The 17,012-nt window shown below is 29.9% G+C and overlaps 1 protein-coding gene across 1 annotated transcript in view; it reads left to right on the top strand.

Annotated features, from left to right (window-relative positions):
* The window catches only part of LOC107456815 (dopamine D2-like receptor), a 230,934-nt gene extending 218,733 nt beyond the window's left edge, over nt 1-12,201 (top strand). The window contains exons 5-6 of the mRNA XM_071180684.1: nt 6,524-7,163; nt 11,539-12,201. Of these exons, the coding sequence (XP_071036785.1) occupies nt 6,524-7,163; nt 11,539-11,774 (876 nt within the window). The 3' untranslated portion in view covers nt 11,775-12,201. The remainder of the gene's footprint in view (nt 1-6,523; nt 7,164-11,538) is intronic.
* Nucleotides 12,202-17,012: the final 4,811 nt, after the last annotated feature.

Genomic DNA, 17,012 nt, shown 5'->3' with positions numbered 1-17,012 from the left:
ATTTAATTATGAAAAACAAACTACATGTCATCTTTAAAATTGTTTTGTTTCTTGGCTACATGAATTTTGATTTTTTATGTAATAATTATACAAAATACAAATTAAAAACATATGTTAAATTCTTGATTTGATAAAAAGATGTACGCCTTTATCTGGTATGTAACTATTATATTTCAGAACTGGGGTTGAACATCTGACCCAATTCTGAGTTTACGCGACTACCAATGTTCAACTCCGCAGCCTTGTAATTTTGAACCCAATCCAGAAGACAAGGGAAATCTTGGATCGAGTATTGGGAGAAATTCGCCTTCGTAGAGAACTTTTACATAGAGCTAACCCGCATTTGGAATGATACTATTATTACTATTAAGATTATCAAAATATCATTGGGTCGAGATAGCCTGGTTGATAGAGCATCAGGCCCATGTCCCAGAGGTCGTGAGTTCAATCCCCGCCATCCAAACACCCCCATATGCAAACTGGTGACTGGTGCACGCTAAATCTGTCCGGTTAACAAAATCTTCCAAGTTCTCAAAACAAAGCAATACCTCTGAGGTACTTCGATACATTTAATAAAAATGGTGTGTCTTTTTGGGAAACGTAGAAGGATATAAAAACTCCAATACGTTTTTAATTTTGTACAGTGCACAAAATAAAAAACGGATCTTCCCTGAATTATTTTTGATCTAATATGATTCGATCATCACTTTTTAGGATTCAGTCCTAGGGGGTTTCGGATGCGGTCTCAAATAGGTTAGCTAGTTAGTGCAGACGATATTTTAAGTTACGAAATCAGATACAAAAACTTATTTTCTCTGAATAAAGATACCTTATTTCGACGAATGAAGATTTTCTATCCCCAAAATATATATGAAAGCCGCCATCTGATAAATATGGTCCTAATAGTTTACTCAGGAGAGTGGTCATAGTTTAGGCCTCCTAATGTCAATCATACTTTTTGCGTATTTTGCAATATCTCGAAATTAGCCATTTGAAAATTTTTTCCACACAATCAAAAATTAGTTTAGCCAAAAATATTTACATGGAAAAAGTATACCTTAGTAACTTTTTATTGTTTTTTATTATTTCGTTTAATAATAGGTGGAAAAAATTTTCAATTGTAAGGCATACAATTTTTTATATCTTTTCAAAGAATGTATTTTTACGTGGCAAAATACAAAATTTGAAAAAAATTGAATAGTTCCTGAGAAATCAAATTTTAAGAAAGTCGTATATTTAAAATTTAATTTGAACTGTTCAACTGATTTCCCTCAAATTTGATATTCGCCACTTGAAATTACGTACTTTAATGTAAAGTAAGTTAAAAACAAATTTATACCTTTCAAAATGTTTTCGATTAGTATCGTGTTCAAAAATTTTTCAATTCGCTTAAAAAGTTCCCGAAATATGGCGAAATACGCTAAAACTAAAATTAATATTAAGGGGTCAAATATTTGGATCGCTCTTCTTACCAAACTATTAGGACCATATTTCCCTGATTGCGTTTATCCCTAATATACACTACTGTCCATTAAAATTGCTACACCAGGAAGGAATGCAAATAACAGAATGATATTTATTGGTCACATACATTATAGTTTTACTCCCCTGGCAGTAATAACACAGTTATTCTCCAGGGCATCGAGTTGAACAGAGACAGGATAGCATGAACGGGTACAGTATTCCATGCAGCTTTAACATTATGCCACAATGCATCGACCGTAGTGACTGACGTGTGGTGGTGGGGCAGTCGCTCGGCAATCGTTCACCAGACGATTTCAATTGGCGAGAGATCAAGAGAATGTGCTGGCTAGGGCAACAGGCGAACATGTTCGGTGTCAAGGAAGGTCAGTGCAGTGTGGGCAACATGCCGTCGTGCATTGCTCTGCTGAAACGTAGCGTTATGAGGAACTCGAAGATAAGGCAGAGCAACTGGCCCTAACACATCAGAAATGTAACGGCTGCTGTTCAAAGTGCCGGCAAAGCGAACAGGAGGTGATCAATACGTGCATTCAATGGCACCCCATACCCTAACTCGAGGTGGAGAGCCAGTATGACCATGTCGAATGCAAGCTGTCAGGCGTTCTACACGATTTCGCCGAACACGGATGTGGCCATCATGATGCTGTCTACAGAACCTGGATTCGTCTGAAAAGGCGACGTCATGCCATTCCTGCGTCAAAGTTCGTCATTGAGCACACCATTGGAAGCGCTCTTGCCAGTGATTCAGCGTCTGGCAGTTCATGCTGCAAACGTAGTCGAACTGTTCGTGCAGACACTTGTTGTCTTGCAAATGACTCTATTTGTTGACTCAGGGTTCGTAACGTAGCTGAACGATCCCTTAAAGCCCTGCGGATAATGTGTTTGTCTTCTCGGCTGTTAGTGATGGTGGGCCGCTGAGAACCGGCACTGCGTTTCATATGACCGTCACGAACCCAACGATTCCATTTTCTGCTAACAGTCATAGGATCTCGACCAATGCGAGAAGCAATACTTCGGTATGATAAATCGCAATCCCGGTAGACCACAATTCAACCTTGATCAAACTCAGACGCGTGCTGATAGACATTTCTCCTTCGAGGCATTTGAGGCATAACGAAAACTTTTTTACTCAAGAACAACGCTCAAATTCAATTTCTGTATGAGAAACTTACTGTCAAATCTCTTCTTTTATACACATTGTAGGTGTCGCTACCGCCGCCTACTTTGCGTGAATGCGCTGATAAGCTAATCATTTGCATACCACAACATGCTTTATCCGTCTTGCAAATATCTCGTTCGTGGTCTGTCGCCTTTATGGTGTAGCAATTTTAATGGCCAGTAGTGTATTTCGGGGGTTAAAAATCTGAACCGGTCGAAAAAAGGTATGTTTATACAGAGAAAGCACGTTTTCGTGTCAGATTTCGTAACTTAAAATATCGTCTGCACTAATTATTTAGGATATTTGGGGTCCCCCCCTCGATCCCTTAAGATTTATTCCAAGAACGTGAAACTCGGATTTAAAGTTTAAAATATCTCCATAGTCTTGTTTTTCTGCTTTAAATTTAGCTTGTATCGTAGAAATCTTTCATTAGTGTCAAATTAAAACAAAAGATTTATATTATAAAACAATATTTAAAAATTTGTCTGCGTCATTTTATAAAATTTTGAGTAAAACATTGTAAGAAATATTCTGTGTTTTTCTTCTGTAGGTCTTGAACTCTTAAAATCTTTGATGATATGTTTTTTCCACTTTCTAACAGTATAATTTAATTTTTATTTAAAGTTCAAAATTTCTCCAAGTATAATTTTCTATTACATTTTAATGCAATTTTTAAAAAAAATTGAAAATAAGAGGATTAGTAACACACGAATAAGCGTTTCTCACAAACCTCTTCCCTTCTAAGCAAAATAAGCAAATCACAAATATTTTAAGTCCTTACGTAATATTTGAATGATCTCTAAAAACTAAACTGAACTCAGTGGCGCGACAGCTCATAGAGGGCCAAGGCCTACTGTATCCATCTCAGTTTTCTTGACCTTCGGCTCTGGGGTGCAGAAGAAGATGCTCCGGTCAAGTGGTCAGCCTAACGTGGAACCCCCAGTGTTTAGTTCCCAAGCATGCTTGGTACTCATTTATCGACCCACTGAAGGGATGAAAGGCTTTGTCAACCTTGCCCGGCCCAAGGATTTTGGATGATCTCACATTTTGATTACAGTTAAGCTAAATTAAATTTTATAACTTATAAAACCTTAAATAAAGTCCAAATATTTATGAAGTAAAATTAAACTTTGTGAAATGTTATTTTTTGATATTCCGAACAAAATTCTGAAGAAAAATCGTTTTATTATTTGACAATAATTCAAGGCAATTAAATGGTAATGCATAGTTTGCAATAATCAATATAAAATTCGGAGTGATATAATGGACTTGGTATTTTCTTTTAAAATGTACCTGCTAAATTATTTTAGAACATATTTTTTTTATTTTATATTCTTACTTTTTAACGAGGAGACTATTGTTGAAATGTCATAACATTAATGATTGTTTAAAAAATAATTTTAATTGTATGCGTTGAAAAATCCCCATTATAAATTTAATTGTATGCATTGAAAATCAATATTGCCTTAAGAACTCATTATAAGCACATATTAACAATGTAATCGCAACTCCTGTTCAAGAAATATTTTATTTTAGATAATAATCTTAAGAATCTTTTTTAAAAGAAGCAGAAATTAAGAAAAGGTTAATAACAATCGTCAAAAATTTTTTTGCTCATAATAAATAATATAAGAAGGAATAAATAGTAGAGAAAAAGAGACAAAAGCATTTTCACCATTTTTAAGTATAAAAAAATTCAGTGAAAAATATATTACTGTATAATAAAAGGAAAATAAACATATTTTTTTGAATTCTTATCAGTGTGTTTCAATTTATCCCCCCCCCCTCCGAAAAATGTATCTTCACCCTAAAGAATGTCAAATATCATTTTTTATCTTTTGCAGCGAATTAAGATTTTTTCGCATAATTTTTGCAATCGATTGTATTTTATGCATCAAGGCAGATGATTTTCATCGATACAACTTTTATATGAATTACCAAGCTATCGTACTTAAGCTAATACGTATGACAATACTTTAGCAAGCATTCATGCTAACATAAGTACATGCATGTGCTTAAACTTTATAATAGTTTCTGAATACGGATCTTAAACTAAAAAATAAGGTGATATAAAATAAAAAGAGTAATTTAAATTGTCAATTAATGAGTCTTTTGTTTTAAGAAAATTTTAAGATCTATTCAATTTTTTTTAACGATAATCTTACTTTTAAGTTTCAAATGAAAATAGTATTCACTCTCAGAAATAAAACTCTCACTTTTGACGATTCAGAAGTATTTGAGCAAAATATCGTTAATTTTGAGAATCTTTTCATTACGAAATCACGTGATTTGTGACGAAACACGAACTCTCAAATACGGCAAAAATGCTTTCTCAACTTGGAAGCATATCGCAGTGCATTGTGGGTCATCGTTAACTAGAATGACGAAACTAGAATGAAAACTAAACGATCGAAACTAGAATCACGAAATAATTCTTACTTTCTACGATATTCGCTTCCTCGAAAAAGTGACGATAATGATCTCGTCATTTTTACCACTTTGACGGTATGTTCGTTTGGAACATAAACCTGGAAGCGGTTTCATCAAAAAGGAAGAAGCTTTCGTGAAATTTGAGTATCTAATTTTTACAGTGTTCCTTTAAAGGAGTTAAATCTAAGCAAATCCGATGCAAAAAATATGCTAATAAGAAACAAAAAAATAGCCAAAATACTCATAAAGATCAAATTTTTGCTTAGTTTTCTTATTATATTTGCATGCTATACTCTCAAAGGCTGATAATAAAAAAATAAACTCATCACTACTTAAATGCAAAAGAAGTTCTAGTTTACTTTTTTTATTTGTTGCTTTATTTGTTGAGAATTATTTTTAAAAATGTTTCAAAGAATAACTAATTGTTTTAGCATATCCTTAATATAAAATGCTTAAGAATATGTAGATAGCATTTAAAGTTTCTATACTTTAAAAATACATGTTTATGGAAACTAAAAACTTTTAATATATTTTAGACAATATAGATATTAATATAATGTGTTAGACATTCGCTAGAAATTAAGGATCTCATGTCTAAGATAATTCTTGATTTATAACTTATAATAGATAAGAATGGTTTTTTATTATCAATAAGATTTCTTATTCAAAGAATCATCAACGAATTGTTTTCAATTTTTTATAACATGTTAGAAATCTCAGTTCAAATTTTTAATGTATATTTCAAAATACAGAGAGTAAATTTTAAGTTATCGGAAAATAAATATGAAAAAGGTGACAGTAAAAAATCGAAATACGGATAATTTCAAAATTAATTTCAAACCTTGCAGAAACACTAATCATTATAATTATTATTATTATTATTATTATTATTGCATATTAAGAAATTTTCAAACAAATCTATCGGGAATCGTTCAAGTTAAATTTATCAGTTTATGTGATATTCTGACAAATGATTTTATCAAATAACTATTAAATCAAAAAAATCATAATTGACGATTTTGTCAGCAATTTTGTTGCTATGATTTTTCTGACCGCTCTTTAAGGATATGATTGCAAAATTGTCTTGTTATGAAATAATTTTTTGTCTATTTTCATTTTGTAATAAATTGAAATTATTCTTTGTAAATAGAATTTAAAAAAACAAATAATTCAGTCCTTGTGTTTTGAAAGCCTATTTTTATGAAGAAAGATAGTTAATAGTCCATTTTTTTAAATAGCTAAATTTAGCTTTTTTTTCAATTATTAATGCGCATAATTATTTTTAAAAAGTAAGATATTGTTGGTATGTGAGAAATAATTAAATCTAAAGAAGAATTTATCTTTATTAGGTAGTGATAGAGCTTTTAAATCACGCATTTGTCGCAATCTTTAAACGTGTTAAGTTAAATGATTCATAAAATAAGTGTCTATTGATTTAAACTTATATTTCAGGCCATCCACGAACGGGCATTAAAACAGAAAAAAAGAGCCAATCTAAGTAAAATACCCTTCAACAGGAGATCGTCCAAAAGACAAAGTAAGAACGTAAAGGATGACAAAACGACAAGTTCCAACCTCCAAGTTTCCATGGATACCGAAATGGGTACAACAAACGTCACAAGTTCGATTCCCCAGGAAGACGAAATTGAAGAAGACGACGAAGACGAGGCGAACATGCTCGTGGATGGTGACGAGACTCCCAGAAGCCTCCTGAAAGGCAGCTCCACCCCCGTTATCGTGAAACTAACGACCCAAAGTGAAACTGGTAACAGCAACACGGATTCAGGATACGATGGTCCCTCCCAAATCGAAACTCATTTTTCTATTAATGCAAAAATTGAAACTTCCTCTTCCGGAAGTCCGAGCGGATCGCCAAAAGTTAACGACACGCCAAGAGATGGGCAGAAACGGAATGGGATCTGCGTCAAATCCTCGCCAAAGACAAAAACTAATGCTTGCGAGATAGTGATAGAAAGAAAGAAGAAATCAAGGTTCAATCTTGGAAAAAGGCATAAAAGTAGCAGCAAGAAGAGAGAAAAAGCTTCTGTAAAAAGAGAACGAAAAGCAACAAAAACACTCGCCATAGTTTTAGGTAAGTAAAATGTCTTGAAACGTTGGCTTTTCTCTAAAATAGTTCAAAAACAAAATAAAATAAGAAGAACTGAAAATATGTTTTATTTATTTCTCTTGAAATAAATTTGAATACGTAAATCGTTCATAGGCAAAGATCAAGATAAACTCTTCTTTTTCAACAAAATTCTGCTTCAACATTAACTTAAAATAATATCACATTGATATCTAATATACTTTATACCATTATACACATTATACCAAACAACACTGTATATTACAGAGAAAAAACTCCTCCTTTCAAAAAATAAGGTGTTTTTTTAGGTTATTTTGACAGGTGTAAAAAAATACACTGGGCATAAAAATTGAGGTTATGTTTTACATCATAAATTACCTCATTAAGAAACCTCAATTTCAACCTCATTAAATCAACCTCGTGTATAGCTCAGAAATACTTTTAGTCGAAATTATTACCCCTACAATCATAATTATTTGCAGAAAAATAACTTGTACACTTCAAAAACAACCTCTCCAAACAAGTTGCTCTAAGGTATATTTCTATCAATCTCAAAACAAGCTCAAGTATGAATAAAATAACTTCTTCAACTTTAATGATTAACAATTTTGGGAGGTTGATTTTGTAGGGTTGTTTTTTAAAGACAACTCCAAATCAACCATAACACCTTAAAAACCTTAGTTAAACCTCGGAAGTACCTAAATTTGTGTAATAGTTATGTAAACCACGAAAATGAACATAATATTGCACAAATTGCAAATATGTTACTTTTAAATGGATTTTAATAAACTAAAACCATGTAATATATACATTAACGCTTGCTAAAATAGCATCAAATGAAGAAAATATCACACAGAAATCAAATGTTTCTGATAATATAAGTTTCACCTAAGCAAGAATTTTAAGGCTTTAACAGTAAAATTCTTTAAGGCTTTAACCATAGAATTTTAAGGCTTTAACCGTTAAGTTCTTATTACTTATTTAACAAAAAAAAACTAAAAAGTAAATTTAACAGCATAAATTGTTTTTATGCAGCGCTCTAAGGTATCATGATAAAATTACCAGCTTTTACCACGTTTACCTAATTTTATTGCTATAAATTATTACCTTCAAAGCTCTTCGGTAAAAATAACCAAGCTTTTTGGCATTCCCATAGAGCTAAATACGGTAAATTTAACCGTAATCTGGTAGCTTTTATCATACTTTTACCATGCTTTTTGCCTTTAAGAATTTATGAAATACAGAAAAATCTTATGAAAGGTTACTTGTAAACTTAAATGTAATCTTACTAATAAAATCCAAGAATATCAAGCCTTTTCCCACATCGTCTTGTGCACAGAACGCGAAATAAAAAACGGACCACCCTGAATGACTTTTGTCCTAATGATCGGATATTCACAATCTAGAACTAAATCTTAATAGCTTGTGGGAGTGACCTCAACTATTCTAAGTAATTAATGCTGGTGATATTTTAAAATACGAAATCAGACATAAAAACGTACTTTCTCAGAATACACATACCTTTGTTTCGACGGATTCGGGTTTATGAACCCCAAAATATAGGGGTATCCGCAATCAGGGAGATATGAACCCAATGGTTTGGTCAGGAAAGTGGTCTAAAGTTCGAACCCCTTAATGTTAATTTTAATTTTTGCGTATTTCAACAGATCTCGAGAAATTTTTAAGTTAATTTAAAAATTTTGATTGCAATTATAAAATTCGTCTACCAAAGATAATTTCATGCAGAAAATAATTTTTATTAAATATTTGTTATTTTTTATTGTTTAATTTAATAATAGCCAAAAACATCTTGAACTGTAAGGTGAACACATTTTTATATTAATTGTAAGAATACAATTTTAAAAAGCAAAATAAATAATTTGAGCGTAATCAGCCGAATAGTTCCTGAGTAAAGGAATTTTGAAAATGACGTATTTTTAAATTTCGATTTCTCAGGAACTATTCGACCAATTTCACTCAAATTTTGCATTTTTCTATTCAAAATCGAGCTTAACGAATGCATTTTTGAATGGTACCCTTTATGCGTTATTATTTACAAGTAAAAATTTGCATACCTTACAATTCAAGATTTTTTTTTCAACTGTTATTGAATAAAATTTTTAAAAAAGTAATAAATATTTACTAAAAGTTATTTTTCGCATGGAATCATTTTTGGATAAATGAATTTTGTAGTTGTGTGCAAAAATGCTTCAAATCTTTCAAAAGTTCTCGAAATATGGTGAAAGTAAAATTAGCAATAAGTGATTCAAACTTAAAATCACTCTCCTGACCAAACTATTGGGATCATATCTCTCAGATTGTGCCAACCACCCCTCTATTTTGGGGTCATAAATCTGAATCCATCCAGAAAAAGGTATATTTATTCAAAAAAAGTATATTTTTGTGTCTGGTTTTGTAACGTAAACTATTGTCTGCACTAATTAATTTAAATATTTGAGATCACTTTTTTGAACCATTACGATCGAGTCTTAGAACGTAAAGATTCGAAAGTTTTTCAGGGTGGTCTATTTATTTTTTTGCGCGCATTACATAGCATAAGTGGAGGGATACATCGAAGTTTTCAAAATTTATTTCCATTTTTAGAATCTTACTAATGTTTACACTCGTTGTGTATTAACTATGTTAAACATTCACTAATGCTAAACCATCCATATCACCGAAAAGAACTTTTTATTCCTAACTTAAATATATAACAAAAACAAGCTCCAATACAACCTTTTTTCTCATAAAACTTTATTAAAAAAAACAACAAAACTTTGCAAAAAAAAATCGAAATAATCAACAACGAAACTTATTTTGAAACCCTGAAATAGTTTGAACTATTGGTTTTCGAATAAAAGAAGTGTTTTAAAATTTCCCCTGTTCTAATAGGTGTTTCTGAAAAATGCTTACGGAATATTCAAGATTTACATTTTGTCACTTGAAGTCACCCAGTTTAGTTCCGAAGAAACTGAAATAATCAGTAATTTTACGTGAAAAACAACAATACGTAAATAGTGCAGCAGCACATAACTATTACGAATTTAAAAAACAAATTAAAATATTAATAGAGAAACGTTAATATAATTATATTTTTAAAAAAACTAAATACGGTAATTAATATTTGTTGTTCAGTAGAAACTTTTATCTATCGTTTTAAAAATTTAAGATAAAAAATAGTGCGTGGTGTCCCTCCGCGCGGAAGAAGTTAAACTTCGCAACTTGCGACGTTAATTGTAGAAGAATCAGCAGTCGTAGAAGGATCACTAGTTCTATTCAACGACTCTTTTTCCCGCTCCGCTCGCTTCCGTGCTCTGTAATCACGGTAATATTGTGCATTTTTCCCTCGTGGATCTCTTGAACCAGTGGAAGTGCTTGTGGTTGCTTCATCGTCTCGCCCTGGAAAATGTATTTGTATTAATAATGTATGTGAATGCGTCATAATATAATTTCAGAAGAGAAAGCCTAACAATCAATTGATATTCACAATAGATGTACCTTGACGTAACCTTAAAATCCGTCGCATTGTCCGTGGGATTGTTTTCACTCATTTTTTACAATTGTTATCCACTAAATTTGAAAATAAAAAATACTACCCTATTAAATTATGTGTGTATCAAAACAAACTAAAAAAATATTTATAGAAAACCAATACTTTTATGACTTTTATTATTTTTAAGCTAGTGAGAACCAAAACAATATGGAAATGAATGAGGGAAAACTGGATCCTACCACGTGATTTCCCGGCCAATAAAAATGTAGCGTTAAACGTTTAACGCAACCTTGTTGGAAGTCGCATAAGAAGTATAACTTCAAAAATATGAACATCATTGAGGAACAAACTTCTTGTTGCAGTTATACCGCTAGGGGTGCTTCTCTGTTATAATCTGTTTCTTTGCTTGCTTCTGAACATGTCATAATAGACCCCAAGAACAACTCTAACTCACCTAGAAATGTTTCGCAATAAAACTGTTTATTTAAAACTACAAAGATAAGCTGTAAGAATCTTTTCCTTAATATATTAAATAAATTGTTACGGCTAAATTTTAATCGATCTCGATAACGCTTCATCAGAGTTTGACAATGGTTTTACTGATTTCCCTCACGTATCGTTTTCTTATTTAATTTTTTAGCATATATTCTAAAGAAAATAATAAGAACAGTAATGATGGAAACTGCGGTAAATGTAATATTCTTAAAATAGTTTATTAAAAACAGTATAAGAGTATATAAAAGTATTAAATGAAATATTTTAGATCTATATTGCAAACTGAAATCTAATTATATTCCGATGTCATATTTCAATTGATAATTATTCGAGATGATTTGTCACTTTCAAATTGTACATAATTCTCAAAAGTGACCAATGTTATTCTTGCAGGAATGTTCCTCATGTGCTGGGTTCCTTTTTTCACTTGCAATATTCTAGATGCAATATGCATAAAATTAGAGTCAGACACCTGGAGGCCCGGTGTGACTGCTTTTCTTCTGACTACGTGGCTTGGTTACATCAACAGCTGCGTCAACCCCGTCATCTATACCATTTTCAACATTGAATTTAGAAAAGCCTTTAAAAAACTGTTGCAAGATATGTGGACTTGTTGCCCGGTTAAATAAATATTTTTTTTTTCTCCATATATCTATGGAATAGAATTAAATAGACTCTTTTTTGAATTCAATATAACGAAGCTCATCTATTGCTAATATATTTAAGAGCTTTGTTTGATGGTTTGATACACGTAAAAAAAACTGTATATAAATGTTATGTTGTACATAATTGTGAAAATTTTCAACTGATCTGTTTATTATTATTGAATGTGAATGTAAGTCAATGTTCAGAGATGTCGCTCAATTTTTTCATCTTGGCCAAAGTTAATCGTCCATTACAAGTACTTAGATGTTCAATATTCAACTTTATTATTTATTGTTGAATAATGATATATTTGAATTATACGAATCAAATCCATTCTTCTTCTTTAACATGTTATGCATAATGATTTCTTGAAATTCACATAACCATATATATTTAATTTTAAAAAAAAAACATAATTTAACGAATTAAGTAAATTGCTTTTATAAAAATTAATAGAATATTTATTTGTTCTTATTTTTTAAATTATAATTTATTAAAACATTTATTGTGTTCATATCAACTTTTATAGTCATATTTATTTATTGTTCTAATATTTTCATATAAAATTTACAATTAAATAATTTTAAGAATAAATTTTTTAATTGGGCTACATTAATAATTGATTCCTTTTCTTAATTAAAACTTTTTTTATTTTTTTATGTTATTGTTCATAAAGTTAATATTAAATAATTTCAATAAACCAATTTTTTGATTTTAAGCTCAAAGACAATTTAATAAAAAATTGCATTTCTTAGACATTTTTTTTATTTTCTTTAACATGATACATACCGTTCAAAATTCAAGCACAAGCTTTAATAAGATTATTTATATTAAAATTGATATCTTTTTATTGAAATAATATTTTTGTAATTTATATTCCAATATTTAGAGCTGTGTTAATCTCTTTTGGCGTCATTAAAATAAAAGTTCCTTTCAGTAGAGAAAATATTAATAAAGTTTTATGAAGATTGTTAATATAGATGATTATATGGTCGTATACTGTTTCAAGAGATTATCCGTGTATTGTTGAAATTTTAATTAAATTTGTTTATTGTATTCCAAAATATTATAATTCTAAGTTTTTAAAAAAACCTCTTGTTTTCATAAATAAATTAAATACAAATATAAACAATTATTAAAAAATTAGAATAAGAGATAAAAAGCTTTAGTACTTTCACGCAGCATTGCGTGTTTGCATTCTGCGCAAGTTCTATGAAGAATCGAGATAACTGCGCTGCGCAGATGATAAGTAAGTTAACGTAATAGATGCTGCGTTAAAGTGTTACATCTACATGGAGGAAAAAAATTGTGGTACAAATACCATACGGTATGGCAAGGACATTTCTGGTAACAACAACCGTAAATCAGGAAATAAAACAAAATATACGGTATTTAAACGATTCATTTGGTAATTTTACCGTTCATGTGGCAACGGTTTCACAACAAAATCTTGTTTTTAAAATTATAGTTCTTATTACTCCATATTTAGTAAAAAGATAAAATTTAAAAATAAATATACCCGAATATATGGTTTTTATGCCATGTTTTAAGGTTTTAAGATAAAAATTACTAAATTTTACCATATTTAGCAAGCTTTACCACATTTTCCAAATTTTTACGCATAATATAAAAACAATAATAATTGTTAATTTTACCAAAATCATTACCGAAGTAATTTGGTGTAAATTACCGTGCTTTTTTTTCGTGTTCCCATAAAGCCAGAAACTCGATAAATTTCACTTCATTCAGGTAGTTTTGACCATACTTTTTTTTCAGTGTAGATAATATCGTAAACCTTAAACTTCTATAATATGTACTTTGTATTTAATCCGTGTTTATTAAATGCATTAACTTAAAAGAATTTTTAACCCATACTTGCATTCTGCTCAGTAAAAATGTTTATTTTTCTCTCAATAATGTCAAAATTGTAATAGTTTTATTATAAAAATATAACCGAATTATAAAGTACTTCTTATAGTTCCTTACGGAAACGTGTAGGAGTTGGAAAAAACATTTCGTACACACCAAGATTAAAATTACCAACGTCATATTTTATTACACAAAAAAAAAAAAGATAAATCAAGACTTAGGAAGAAATAATCGGAAATTATATATTTTGTTATTTTGAACATAAAACAAAGAGTAAGAAGCGTCGGTTTTCATTAAAAGAAAGTTTCCTTAAAAAACTGCAGCTAAAACTAACGAATTGAGATAACGAAGTCAGTACGACACACAATGCGTAAAAGAATACATGGACCTACTCTAATCTACTTTTAATCTAATGATTCGATTTCCTTATGGCTATGATGTTCTTATTTTCTTATGGTTATGGTCAATCTTAATGTTTCTAGAAAGTTATCTAAAATATGATAATTAATTAGATGATATTTTAAATAAAAAATTTAAAAATGCTAATTTTTCTGAATTTGATTTCTCAGGAACTATTCTACTAATTCGCTCAAATTTTGTATTTAAAATGGCATTTAAAATTACATACTTTAGCTGTGAAAAATTGTTTGTCTTATTTTACATTTAAAAAATTGTATGCCTTACAGTTTTATAGTTTTTCGTCGACTAGTATTAAATAAAATAATAAAAAGTAATGAATATTTACTAAAAGTTATATTTTGCGTGAAATTATTTGTGGATAAACGAATTTAATAATTGTGTGCAGAAAATTTTCAAATCGCATAAAATGTACGCGAGATATGGTGAAATATTCAAAGGGTGACATTGAGGGGTCTAAACTTCAGAACGCTCTACGGACAAAATTATTGGGACTATATTTTCCAGATTACGGCTACTTTCTTTAATTTGGGGGTATAAATCCAAATCGGTCGAAGTTTTTGGTTCTGATTTCATAATTTAAAATATCGTCTGCATTAATTAATTCGCATGGGGTCATCCCTTCGAACCTTTAAGATTGAGTCCTTCAATGTTAAGATCCGATCATTAGATCAAATTAAAAGCTATTCAACGTATGTTTTTTTATTGAATTATGAACAGATTAATTGATTATTTAGAAAAAAATTAAAAAATTAAAACATCGTATTTTTAAAAAATACGATGTTTCGTCTAAATGCAATACATAACTGTATTCATTCTCAGTTTCAAAGCTATTTTAATTATACAAACCACGCAAAATTGATAATCATTGAAAAGAATCTAATATTAATTATAAAAAATATTTAATTCTAAACAATTAATTAAATTATACACAAAATATATTACTAACTAGATATAAAACTTACTAGATCAAGGCTACTTTAACAATGCAAACCACGCAAAATAAATAACAAAATATTTATTATAAATAATCTAACATTAATTATAAATAAATACTCAATTCTTTTCATTATTTCACATTTATGGAAAAAAGACACAAAAAGTTCTTAAAAGTATGTATGTACCTTAATATAAAACATTTAATTAAAATACGCATAAACAGTATACATTAAAAATACTATGAGATTTCACTTGACTACTACACTGTCATAAATTTCGCCTTACGTATCAAACTACACATGCGTGGAACTGCATGTTCCTCCGTATTACTTTTCAATATTAAGTAAATACAAATTTAAAAGCTTCATACACATCACACAACTACTAAGTCAAGAGAAAAAAATATTATTTTGCGAATAACTAATTTATGTGATATTTAAAATAATTTACGTTTTCATCCGCATGGACTTAGCGTTATTTTTCGAAGATCACTTTTGTTAAGATGAAATTCTACCCAAATAAATTTAATGTTCCGCATTTATTGGTATTCCTAGAAAGTTTAAACAGCCACGAATGTTGTTTCAGTGAGGACAAAACCATATATTATCTCATAGCATGTTTTTGGAAGCTAAAAAGCGAAGGTCGACATCTGACCGAGGTAACGAAAAGAATATGCTGTTACTTTAAAAATTTGCATAAACTCTTAACTCAGCAATTCTTAAAAACTTCACTTTGTGTTTCATATTACTGCTTAATAATTAATTGTCACTATGTAGCTATCTTTTATGCACAATTGATAATCCAGTAAGTTTTTTTTTTTTTTAGAAAATCGGTCGTTTTATTTATTTATTTATTCCAAAATTCACCTAATTACTTGAAGAAAAAAATGATTTCAAACTTGTTTTCAATTAAAGTCTTGAGTTTTTCTCCATACTTTCTGCATATAGATAATCCTAGATTATTTTTACAGTGTTACCTTTATCAAAATGAGAATCGAATCATGACGTGGTTGAAATTTGGAAATAAAAATCTCATTTTAGAATCAATTTAACCTGAAGTAATAATTTAATCTTTATTTTTACTGATCTAATGATTTGAGTTTTCTAACAGCAGTGTTAGAAATTTTTTTGCAACTCCTATACATCAACTGTCTTGAAAAACGTTATCCAAGTCTAAAATAAGTGTATTTAATAAATTATTTCAAATATTTTGCATTATTTGTCTCTTTATTTATAATTGATTTTAACTTCATAAAGCATGCGTTGCATGTAAAAAAATCAGAAACAATATATTTATACATTGGATATTCAATGTTTTATTAAACGTTATGTTCATATTGGGCATTTTTTGTAAAAGGAAAAAACAAGCAACATTTCCTTTAGCAACTGAAGAATTTTAGATGAAGCAAGCGATAGTTGTTACGTGATTTGAAAACTTCATTAGCTTCAAAAATATGCATTTGGAAAGAAAATTAAACATGCTTCAAGTGCTCAAAAATAGGAGCCCATTCTCACGATTTGACAGATGTGAATGAGAAGAATCCTCTTGAATCTTGTTTCATTGACCTCACTATCTCCCCAACATTACCCTGATTTTCCCCTCTCGATCACAGTGTCCTGGTTCTGCTTTCTCATCGTTATTTTTGTTTCACTTTCAGGTACTGCGGTAATTCCAGTTTTGGTTCTCACCTTTATTTTCTATTTTTCGTTGGCAACTTAACGTTTTATATTTTAAATCACTTTTATTCCTCCTCCTTATTCATGCCTGGCAAATCTTGAGAATGAGTACCTATTTTTGAGCGCTAGGGAGATGTCGACGTTCATTTCCATCTGCATATGTTTGAAGCCAACGAAATTTTTTTAATCAAGTAATATCTTTCGCTTTAGTTTCATGAGGTTATTTATTTAAAACAGTAGTTATGTTTTAAATATAAAATGAGGTTAAGTGAGCTCTAACAACTTAGTAATTTCTACCTAACAATATAACAGTTAAACTAT

Source organism: Parasteatoda tepidariorum, chromosome 8 (assembly GCF_982258835.1).
Source record: "Parasteatoda tepidariorum strain Cologne lab strain chromosome 8, Ptep-v5.0, whole genome shotgun sequence".
Taxonomy (NCBI): domain Eukaryota; kingdom Metazoa; phylum Arthropoda; class Arachnida; order Araneae; family Theridiidae; genus Parasteatoda; species Parasteatoda tepidariorum.
Note: the sequence above shows the minus strand (reverse complement) of the source record. Positions and strands in the feature narration are given on the sequence as shown.